Source organism: Panicum hallii, chromosome 1, assembly GCF_002211085.1.
Source record: "Panicum hallii strain FIL2 chromosome 1, PHallii_v3.1, whole genome shotgun sequence".
In the NCBI taxonomy this organism is placed as follows: domain Eukaryota; kingdom Viridiplantae; phylum Streptophyta; class Magnoliopsida; order Poales; family Poaceae; genus Panicum; species Panicum hallii.
The window spans coordinates 53,830,462-53,841,619 of record NC_038042.1 but is presented as its reverse complement, the minus strand read 5'-3'; the positions used below and the strand labels follow the sequence as shown (position 1 = coordinate 53,841,619).

Below are 11,158 nucleotides of genomic sequence, written 5' to 3'. Positions count from 1 at the left end.
TGGGGTAGCTAGCTGGGGGCAAGAAGAGAAAGAGATAGAGATAGAGATGAAAAGAAAAGTGGCAGCGACTCAGTGATGCCGCTGCAGTGCGCCACTGTATCGTTAGGCTGCAGTGCAGTGGGGGACACTGGCCACAAGACGCCAAGCCCAAAATTGACGCTGCCTGCGACCACATCTGCGACGGTACGAGAGATCCTGCGCCTTGCACCCTCCAAGTACAAATGCACAATTCTGGAAAGGGGGGTCCGTCCGCTGCAGCGCCTTAAATGGAAAAGGGGAGGAAGCTTTCGCTTTTGCATAATTTGTGGGGAGGCAACGCCCCCCTCCGGCTTTGGAACTTGCTCATGGCTTTGGAACTTTTGTCGTTGGAGCTGGAGCTGGAGATGGGGATCAGGGCGTTCTCTCTCCTCTCCTTACCTCTCTCGTTCCCAATGTCCCTTGTCGACCCGGTACGGTACATGTACTTTCGTATGTCCCTCTCGATCAGGCATTATTGGCAATACATGCTGCAGAAACAGAAAATATTATGCTATTTTTAATTGGTTTGGTGTTCCTTGGTTAATTTCAAACTTTGCCAATATAGTCCTTCATGAAGTTGTGCTAGCTGCCCTCTTGAATTCCATTTATCGATTTAAATGCAATCCAATATTGTAAATCTTTATTTCTATTTATTTGTAATACGGCAATTGTTTACATGCAATATACTATGGTCAGTTTTGTCACAGTATCGTTTTTTATTATATCATTGAACAACTAAATCCAAATAATGTAAAAATGATGGCATTTGAGTTGAGTTGAAGGTTAGCTCGCAAATAGAACACACGATAGAGGTTTTGGCACCATAGAAAATATTAATTAGTGCTGAGTTTCCCTCATAATAAACTGAGCTAATCCTTTCTCATAATACACACCAAAGCTCTTACTGTCCATTTGGGGGGGTGGGGGGGGAATCAGTGCTAAGCTTATCTTGTCGGCTAGGGCCATCGTCATGAGAATCTAGACTAATGCTACACCTATAGCCATTGGTCAACTACTTTTGCTTCTACTGATTGTATAACAAAAGCATAAATTAAACATAAAATATCAAGCTAATTTTCATATATATAATAAGTTCTTGCTTCTTAATCAAATTCTAAAAATACGTAATTTGATCTGTTCAGCCTTACTCTCCAGCAGTCTGAAACATATTGTTCACTCTGTCTATGGTTTGCAAGTCAACTTAGTCTCCGAGCAGTTTTTTACTCACTAATAGCCTAAGAGTAGTATATATAATAGGGTCCTGAGGCTAGAATAGCTCCCTGCGTCGCAGGATGCTTGGAATTGGTTCTCTTTATGATACGCTCGACCTCGAAATTCTAGCGAAAATGGCACCGTCAGGATTTGAACCTTTGTTGTCTACTTTAGAGGCAGGTCCAATGACCTCTAGGGTTCTCCTCCCCTCCCCAAACTAGTATATATAACTAGGTCACTTAATTAAGTTGAGAATATTTTAATTACATGATAGATGAAATCAAATCTATTGTTACAAACTAGTCCAAAAAAAATTTTCATGACATGTTTTCCAAATGGTTTAAATAGACCAACAACTTTTCCAAAAAACACTATCTTGTGCTTGTGAGTGTATGTTGAACTTTATAAGATGACATGCCGGCCCATTTCTTATTTGTTCTGTCATCGGCTCTAGCTATGATATACAATTTTTTTGACCGAAGTCAGTAGAGGAAGCCCCAACCTAATTTTTATATTTTTTATTCCAAATCTGTTTAATTCGCTTCTACAGGGAGTCAAACCCAGACATGCTGGATGCGGATGCTACACAGGTGCTCTAACCACTAAGCTAGAGGTCCTTTCGTAGCTATGGTATACAATTGTTGGATTGAAAATTTCATAAAATAATTTAACCACAGTTTGAGTGATGTCTGTGATAGTGTGATGTCCCACGGCCCGGTATCTACATTGTTCCTTTGCTTAGTGCCCGTGTTGTGTTTACGTATACGACTACTATTAATTTTGGCATGAACTCCCAGGGACATACTTCCCATATGAATCTCCAGAAAAGTGTTAAATCTAAACGGGGTGGAACCATACTAGCCAATGGATCGAATCCAATGTCGGGTCATATGTTTTTATTATCGAAATTGAAAAGTTACTTAAGAACTTTGGTGCGTTTTCAAAAGAAAGGAACTTTAGGTACAGCTTAGAAACATATGGGAAGTACCACCATTCTTCTTCCTGGAGCAATTGATACCAATGGGCGTGCAGAGATGAGAGATGGGCCTGCTGTGTGAAGTCATTGCCACCACTGACGAAGGAGAGGGAGTCAGCTTTGAAGATCGGTGATGAGGCCCAGCAGGTAGCCAGGCATATAGCACACACTACTTTTAAAGTTTCAAATTTATGTCCTAATTCCAGACTACAAAAATGTACAGTTGATCTGTGCTATATATGCATGCTTGTATGAGGGTGTGTTTGGATCCTCTCATTTTGGAAGAATTGAAATCTTCTTAATAAACTAACTATTTGGCTTAGAATTTAATATCCCACCACTTTCTAAAGTTTAGATACAAACATATCCTAAATTTATAGGATGAAAGATGAAAATTGATTCTATACACCACGAAACTATATTTCTATTCCGTAACTTATAACACGGTCTTTGACTTACTCCTCTACAATACAAATACAGTAGATAAGTATCTTTTCATATGGCTAACAATAGTATACAAATATATTCCGTATATAATCATATTTTTACTGTAGAGGAGTGAGCGAAAGAGCGTGCTATAAGTTACGGAATAGAAACATAGCTTATGGTGTAGAATTAATTTTCTTCTCCCATCCTATAAATTTAGGATACGCTTATATCTAAACTTTGAAAAGTGATGAGATGTCAAATTCTAAGCCAAATAGTCCAGTTTATTAAGTAGATTTCAATTTCTCCAAAATAGTCACTTCCTCTAAAAATTTGTTTGTTGATTTAACCAGCACCAAGTTAACGCTTCAAGTTTATTAGAACATGTAAGACCAGATTTCAGTAAACAAAGATTCTGATTTCTATGCTGCACATAGCATGAGAATGGCCCTTGTCATCCACGTAGAAAACAACAGAGAGGAGCAGACAATCAGAGCCGTCGTCTCTCCCCATCGGCCTGCCATGGTCGCGTTCCCTGAGCTCGAGCTGCAACCAGGGCATGGATGGGGGTGGGGGTGCGTAGGGCCGTAGGGGAATCGCCTGAACTGGCATTGCTGTCCATTGTGAATTTGTGACTCCATTTGTTCCGTCAGTTCGAACTGCAGGCACAGCCCTGCTGCGAGGGAGACCGTGGGCTTAGACAGGGCTGGTTTGGTTGTTCCGGTTGCGGCCTGTCCGGGCAATTGTGTTTTTTGGGAAGGCCCTTTCATTCCACTGCTTTGACTGCTAGCTTTGAAACTTAGGGCTTGTTCGTTTCTTAGGTCTAAAGTTTAGAGGTGTCACATCAAAGAGAATCTTGTCATTTAGAAGTATTAAATAAAGTCTAATTACAAAACTAATTGCAGAACCCCAGGGCTAATTCGCGAGACGAATCTAATGAGGTATATTAGTTCATGATTAGCGGATGATTACTGTAGCATCACTGTGGCAAATTATAGATTAATTAGGCTCATTAAATTTGTCTCACGAATTAGCACCCATCTATGCAAAAAGTTTTATAAACAGATTTTATTTAATACTTCTAAATAGCAAGATTTGATGGGTTAAACTTTAGAGGGGAGGAAACGAACACTCCCTTAAAGTAGAAGGGAGGAAACAACACACCCTTAGAGTGATACTGAAAGAAAGAAGAAACTGACCTAAAAAAGCTGGACACTGATGGAGATGATCAGATGAGTTTTTGTTTTGTTGAAAAGAAGCGAGTGGTAATTCATCATTCAGAAATCATAACCGGACATCCTCAACACTGAATCTAAGGATCATGGCAGCTGAATATTCTCTAAAGAACGAAACCTGGCCGAAATTCTCTCTATTCGTGGCACCAAAAGGAAAAGTTAGCTACAATTCTAAATCATCACAGGTCGTAGTAACCATTTAGTTTCATTTTAGGCAGATTAAGGTTCACAATCTATGAACTTCATGCAAAAAGAAGTAGAGTCTATTATTTTGTAGCATCGTTGTGGCTGGGCTGGGCCTTGACCTTGAAGCGGACAAACCGGAGGCGGACGTTCGCTGGCACACGCCGATCGAGCTTCGGCTGCATTGGCTCTGCAATTAGCGTCGTAAGCTTGCAATTGTGACTACCAGGTCCTGGTTCACTTGGTTATCTAGCTTTAGCTTGCCGTGCAGAAATGCCGTCATGAGAAACTCTGACATTGTTAGCTAGAGATGAATCTTGCGCCGAACGGCCAATCTGACCGGTGTAGTCGCCGTCGCCGCCTCGCCGGGAACTAAGCCGAGCACCACGACGGGCCATCGCTGACGGCTGACGCCTACATTGGAGGGCGCGACGCGCAGTGCAGAGGGCATGAGCCAGGAAGCCTCACATGCCTGCGGCTGCTGCCTTCCTGGGCGGTGCCTCCTCTCACTTCGCCGGAGCTTGACGCGGGGAATCGTGGAGGCCAGAGGCGGGCACGGTGGTCGAGCGCCCAGAGAGAGGAAAGGGTCTCCCAGGCTTGCGACCCGCGCGTTGATCACAGCCGTGCATATCCAATCTGACGGTTACCAGACCCCAGAGGGTCCCCTGGACGGTAAATCCAAACAACGACCACCCCCGAGCTCGGGCAGCCCGCCCCACCAACGGCAACCACGCCGTCGTGGCTTCCTCGACGAGTTATCGCAGCTTCAGAGCAGAAGATGGAGGCCACGGGGTCGTATAGCTTTCTCCTGACCCATCCCGGCTGCTCGGATGTACACGCCGCGCCCGCGCCCATGGACATGGAACATCGCCGGTGCGGCTCGCCGCCCGCGTCGCTGTGCAGTCCGCCGGTCCGCCCCCTCAGACCTCGTCGGCATTCGTCCGCGTGAACATCCAAGGCTTCCGGCCCCTCGCGTGCGCCAGTCCACGGGCTCGCATGGAGGCGCTGGCGGGGAGGCACGTGATGACAGGTTGATCCGCCATGTGCCGCGAGGCCGGCACGCGTGCCGCGCCGCGCAGGAGCAGATGGCCGTCGAAGTTTGACGACGACCCACTCCGCCGTTATGATCTCGGAGCCGCGCCCGCGTCTCGCCAAAGAGGCACGGACCTCTTCCTTCTTGCCCTGCTGATCGTCGAACCTGGCGGTGCGGCAAGCGGCCGAGCGCGCGAGGAAGGCGGCAGGGCCTCGCTACGTTGCAGGCAATCAAGACCGCACAAGTGCAAACGAATGGACGCGGGGGGGGGGGGGGGGGGGGGGGGGAACGGCTGCCCGGCGCCATCGATGGGCGATGGCAGCCAAGCCGTGCAGACCTCTACCACGGGCGCTCACGGCTTCCGCGCATGAGAAGGAGACCAGGGCAGCCGAGCTGCTGCCTGATCCACTCCAGCTCGCCAGTGAGGCACGCGCGTCCTCCTGCAGTCCTGCTCCTGTAGAGGCTCACCCGGCCGGCGGGCGCCCATCGCCCCCATCGTCGGCATTCATCGCCACGGGCAAACGTCCTCGCCACGCGATCCGGCAGTGGAATTTTGTGGTGATTTGGAGCGCAGTGAAGTGAGGGGAGCAGACTAGAAAGAAAGGAGGAATCGGCTCGGTGGCGGCCATTGAGCTCGACGCCTGCGAACTCCAATCAGAGCGCCGCTGCGCGCCAAAATGACCAGCGACGCCAGTGCCGAGTCTGGAGAGCCGAGCCATGGGAACTCGGTTCGCTGCGCCGATTAATGCGCGACGCCGATTGCGGGCGCGGCTGCTTCTGGAGTCTGGACGGACGGGAACGGGTGCGCGGGGGCCGGGGTTGGGGTGAGGAAAAAAATTCCAGGGTCGTCGGCGTCGAGCCCGCCGCTTTCGGGGACAGATGGCGGGTCAAGGAAGTCAGGCGGCGTCGCACGGTGGGGCACGGCACGGCTCGGCGTCCAGGCTCCCTCCAACGCTAGTCCACGCCGGGGCGACGGAACCGAGCGGCCCAGCGCTGCGTGACTCGTCGTCGCTGCATCAGGAGATACCGACCGCACCGCGCGGCGCTTCCACAAATTTGCCCCTCGGCCGCCGATCCCGATCAGGGGTTCTCCCGACGCCGCACGGCATGGCGGCATGTCGCGACCTCGCCGGAGCTGAACAGGAAGACACGAAGGAGAAAGCGCGCGCAGCGGAGGACTATTATGGAAATATCATAATCCTATTTATGGGGGGGGGAATGCAAATATCCGGATCGCGATCCAAATTAGGAATGCAAATTAGGGAGGACTATTAGGAAGTCGAACGCCGCGTTGGAAACTTGGAATGCCGGATGGAGGAGAGCTGAGCAGTGAACACCATGCCGGTATGCAGAGCAGGTTATTGAAAGCAGAGAGGCACTTCATACTCCTTTTGATTAATTTCTGCTAACTGCTGCCACTGCCGCCAAGGTGCACATTACAATGGCTATTGCCAGCGTACAATGTCCGGACCGTCGCTTACTTATACTTTTCTCAGCGTAGCAGGCAATCTGTAGGTTGACTGGATTATTCTCAACCTAAGTTCCATTGGTAGATTACAAATATAACTGCACATATCGTTTTACTCAGTGCATGAGTAAAAGTGCTTCAGTTATCTTTTTCAGGATGCGAAATTGTTACATTCATCTTAGATATCTGCCTGTTGATTTAACCAGCACCAAGTCAAGTAAAACACGATCAAGTTGATTACAACATGTAACGCCAGATTTCAAGAAATAAAGATTCTGATTTCTATGCTGCACATAGCATGAGAATGGCCCTTTTCATCCACATGTGGAGACCTTCAGAGAGGAGCAGACATTCAGAGCCGTCGTCTTCCCCCATCGGCCTGCCATTTCCGCGTTCCCAGAGCTTGATCGAGCTGCAGTCTGCAGCCAGGGGATGGGTGGGGGTGGGTAGGGGGATCGTCTGAACTGGCATTGCTGTCCATTGTGATTCCATCTGTTCCGTCAGTAGGCTCGGCGTGAAATCTCTCTGCCGCGAGGGACACCATGGGCTTAGACAGGGCCGATTGGTTGTTCCGGTAGCGGCATTCGTGTGCAATTGTGTTCGTTTAGAAAGGCCCCCTTCTACTGCTTTGACTCCTAGCCCTGAAACTAAAAGTGGCACTGAAGGAAAGAAGAAACTGGGCTAAAAAAGCTAAACACTGATGGAGATGATCAGATGAGTTGATCATCTACAACTGGTGGAAGCAAGTGGTGACACGAACAACACGCCGATACAATACTGAGCAATAGAGATTTCTAAAACAATAATACAAGTTCGACGTAAGCAAATATGAATCCAATTCGAGTACATCAAGAGTTCCCTCTATAAGAGCCTCGTTCAGACTTCTGAATCCTAATGAGAAGAATAGTGTGCTACTCATAAGCAGCACAAAAATCTAATTCGAGTACATCGAGAGTTCCCTCTAAAGAGCCTCGTCCAGACTTCTGAATACAAATGAGAAGAATAGTGTGCTACTCACAAGCAGCACAAAAATCCAAGTTCTTCGATCATGAACAGCCATGGCATAACACACATCAGAGGGTAGATTTCAGCACCGGCAATTGCCCTTTTGATTGGCTGGTGGTTGATACACCCAAATATAGTCAATCAGACTTGCCCTCCTGCGCACCAACCTCCTGCAGATAGTGTTCAGCGTCCAGAGCGGCCATGCACCCTGCACCGTCCACAGGTAATGCCAAAATTAGATATTGGTCATACTCATCCACAAATATATGATCATCTGAAACCACTAAGATCCAGTCTCCTAGATTGATCTCGTCATGAGACAGTGAGTCACAACCACAACCTCCATTCATAGTCTGCCACTCTAGCTGTAGGATCGGGAAGCCATAGCTTTGAATCACACTTCTGAAACTGCTAGCACAAAAGATAAACCAGACCAAAACCAAATGCGTGCATTTCTTTTTTAGGTTAAAAGATAACAAAAGCTTTGTAAAAGCAGATGCATCTCGTATGCGGACTTTTCTAGACAAAACAGGTAATGGTTTAACTCTTTCTGAAGTGTTTGATTCTGCATTTTAACAAATTAATAAGCATCAAATAGACATAATCATTTGTGCAGTTCATGAACAATATCAATGGAGTACTTCGTCAAATTGATTTTATCAGAAATTCAGCCCTTTTGATCACAACATCTGTTCTATGTTAACTTGAAGAATGTGTTGGCTAAACAGATTTATTTTGGGTATTTCTCAACCAAGACTCTACTTGCTAGTGTTCAGCCACAGTTCCAGTTTTATTATTTTTAGGCCCTTCTCTGTTGAACCTCATCCATGTATGCAATAAGTTGAACCTGGACCTTATCTGTTAACCTCATCCATGTATGCAATAAGTTCCAACTTTATTGTCTCATATGAATTACGGTAAAATTATAATGCCTACGGGCCTGCTAGAACAAGTGAACAGGATAAAACTCATCAACTCAGAAGAATTACAATTGCAAATTCAAATTCCAATTCCTATAAATCACAATAGCACTAACAATATGCCCAGTTGCTCTAAATTCAGAAATCTTTTGGTTAACTGCAGCACTGAAAAGCAGTGGCGGAACTGAGGGGGCGCTGGCAGGGGCCATGGCCTCCCCTAAAAAATAGAAAATCAATGCATAGTATATAATTAGTTGATAATATTAGATCAAATTTCTATAGAAAATCAATGCAAAACTAAAGGAAAGACTGGTTTTTCTTTGGTAGAATAGCCTATTTCGTTCCCGAACTTTTAGTCGAGGGTCAACTTCATCCCTAAACTTTCAAAATAACTGTTTCAGCATGCAACTTAATTTAGTCCTTCCTTCTACGTGTCTGGCCATGTTAGCATACCATATCAGCATCCAAGTGTTCCTATTTGTGTAGCAGCAACATATATTGGTTCACACATACTTAAGGAACTTTTGTACGTGTATAATAAATGTATTCGGATCAACCCCCTTCCTTAAAAACCGTACATTATTTTAGTTTCGTCAAGATGAAATTTTTATAATGACCAAATTTATAGAAATGTTAATTTTTTTATGAACCATAGCTGACTAGATGTGACAAGGCGTGCCAACATGGCATGCCATATAGGACAAAGGATTCAATTGAGCCTGATGGAGAAATTTGAGCACTGAAATAGTCGTTTGGAAGTTTAGGGACGAAGTTAAGCTTCGGCTGAAAATTTGAGGATGAAATTGACTATTCTATTCTATATGTTTGTCCCCCCCCCCCCCCTAAATTTTCTCTCCAGGTCCGCCACTACTGAAAAGTAACTTTTTTTCTCTCTTTTTGATTTGATGTTTTTAGAACTCGTATGTGTAAAGCTATCAAGAATGGACATATGGAAATAAAAACACCATATTTGTCATTAAACTACTTTATAGCATCGTATGGTATTAATTTCTAGTATTTTGAAGTTACAGGGGTAATTATCAGAGTTACATCTTGGATAATATTGTTATATATAGAAATTGAAATGCTGCCAATTATCAAGGGATGCATCTGATTGTCACTGGAAAGCAAGAATAATTCCCACATTGTACCTTAAGAAAGTTCCTCTTTGAAGCGTCATACTCTCACTACATTGCTAAAACATAAACTAAGCTACTGGCCATTGAACTTTCATGGTTTCCATTGCAGTTCAGAGGGGAATTTCTATCCTGATTGATATGTATGAACATGGAATCACTTGCAACACATAATGATAGAATCACATAGCAGTAGAGTAATACCTGACCCAGCAGCAGTAATGGCCTGGCGATACTTCTTATCCTGCACGTCGCCAGCAGCGAAGACCCCCTTCACATTGGTGTGAGTGGAGCCCGGCTTGGTTGCCACATATCCATCTGAATCGAGTTCGAGCTGCCCACCGAGGAACTTGGTCGCCGGCTCGTGCCCAATTGCAAAGAAGAGGCCGGCCACCTGAAGATCCGAGACGTCACCACTCACCAGGTTCTTGACCTTGACGCCAGCCAATGGGCCGCCGCCTTCGCCGCCATAGGCCTCGACAACCTCCGAGTCCCAGACGACCTGGATTTTGGGGTTCTCGAGCGCCCGGGCCTGCATGATCTTGGAAGCCCGAAAGGTGTTCCGGCGGTGGATGATGTAGACGTGGGAGCCGTACTTGGTGAGGAAGTTGGCCTCCTCCATGGCAGAGTCGCCGCCGCCTATGACGGCGATGGGCTTGTTCCGGAAGATGGGGGCGGCGCCGTCGCAGACGGCGCAGGCCGAGATGCCGCGGTTCCAGTACGCATCGGAGCCGGGGAAGTGGAGGCGTCGGGCGACGGCCCCCGTGGCGACGACGACGGCGTCGGCGAGGACGGTGGTGGAGTCGGAGGCGACGCGGAAGGGGCGGGCCGAGAAGTCGACGGCGGTGACGGTCTCGGAGAGGATGTTGGTGCCGAAGCGGAGGGACTGCGCGCGGCAGCGGTCCATGAGGTCGGCGCCCATGATGCCGTCGGGGAAGCCCGGGAAGTTCTCGACGTCGGTGGTGGTGGTGAGCTGCCCGCCCGCGGCGATGTCGTTGGCCATCCAGCCCTCGAAGAGCACGGGCTTGAGCTCCGCGCGGGCGGCGTAGATGGCCGCCGTGTGCGCGGCGGGGCCGCTCCCAATGATGCAGACGCGCGTGCGGAGCGGCGCGGCGGCGGATCCGTCCATGGCTGCTTGCTCGGCTTGGCGGCGGCGGCGGCGGTCAAGGGGGCGCCTCTGAATTCCGAAGGGAAATTACGCTTCGCACCTCGTCGGTCCCTGGTCACTGGTCTGATTGAATTTCTGCTTCAGGAAGCCGATTAGCCAATGGCCACGTTGTAATTGTCTCAGGCTATCAGCGTCGCCCCCAATGTTGATCTAGTACTATATGCTACTCCTAGCATGAAACAAATTAACACTTCCATTGAAATTGAAATACCACGACATTTTTACTTGTTTTACAAGAGGAATGATGTATTTGCACGCACGTACACCACGTTTCATGCACCCATACGAGAAAATAAGTACTCCTTGCATTCTGAAATAATTACATTCTATTTTAAGTCAAACTATTTGAACCTCGACCAAATTTGTAAAATAATATTA

General features: G+C 47.3%; 1 protein-coding gene across 1 annotated transcript; it reads right to left on the bottom strand.

Moving 5' to 3' along the window:
• Positions 1-7,321: 7,321 nt before the first annotated feature.
• LOC112878256 (thioredoxin reductase NTRB) lies at positions 7,322-10,884 on the bottom strand. Its single transcript, XM_025942704.1, has 2 exons — positions 9,817-10,884; positions 7,322-7,764 (listed from the first exon to the last, which is right to left on the bottom strand). The coding sequence occupies exons 1-2, from the start codon at positions 10,739-10,741 to the stop codon at positions 7,694-7,696; spliced, it is 996 nt and encodes a 331-aa protein (XP_025798489.1). The 5' UTR covers positions 10,742-10,884; the 3' UTR covers positions 7,322-7,693.
• Between the last annotated feature and the right edge of the window lie 274 nt (positions 10,885-11,158).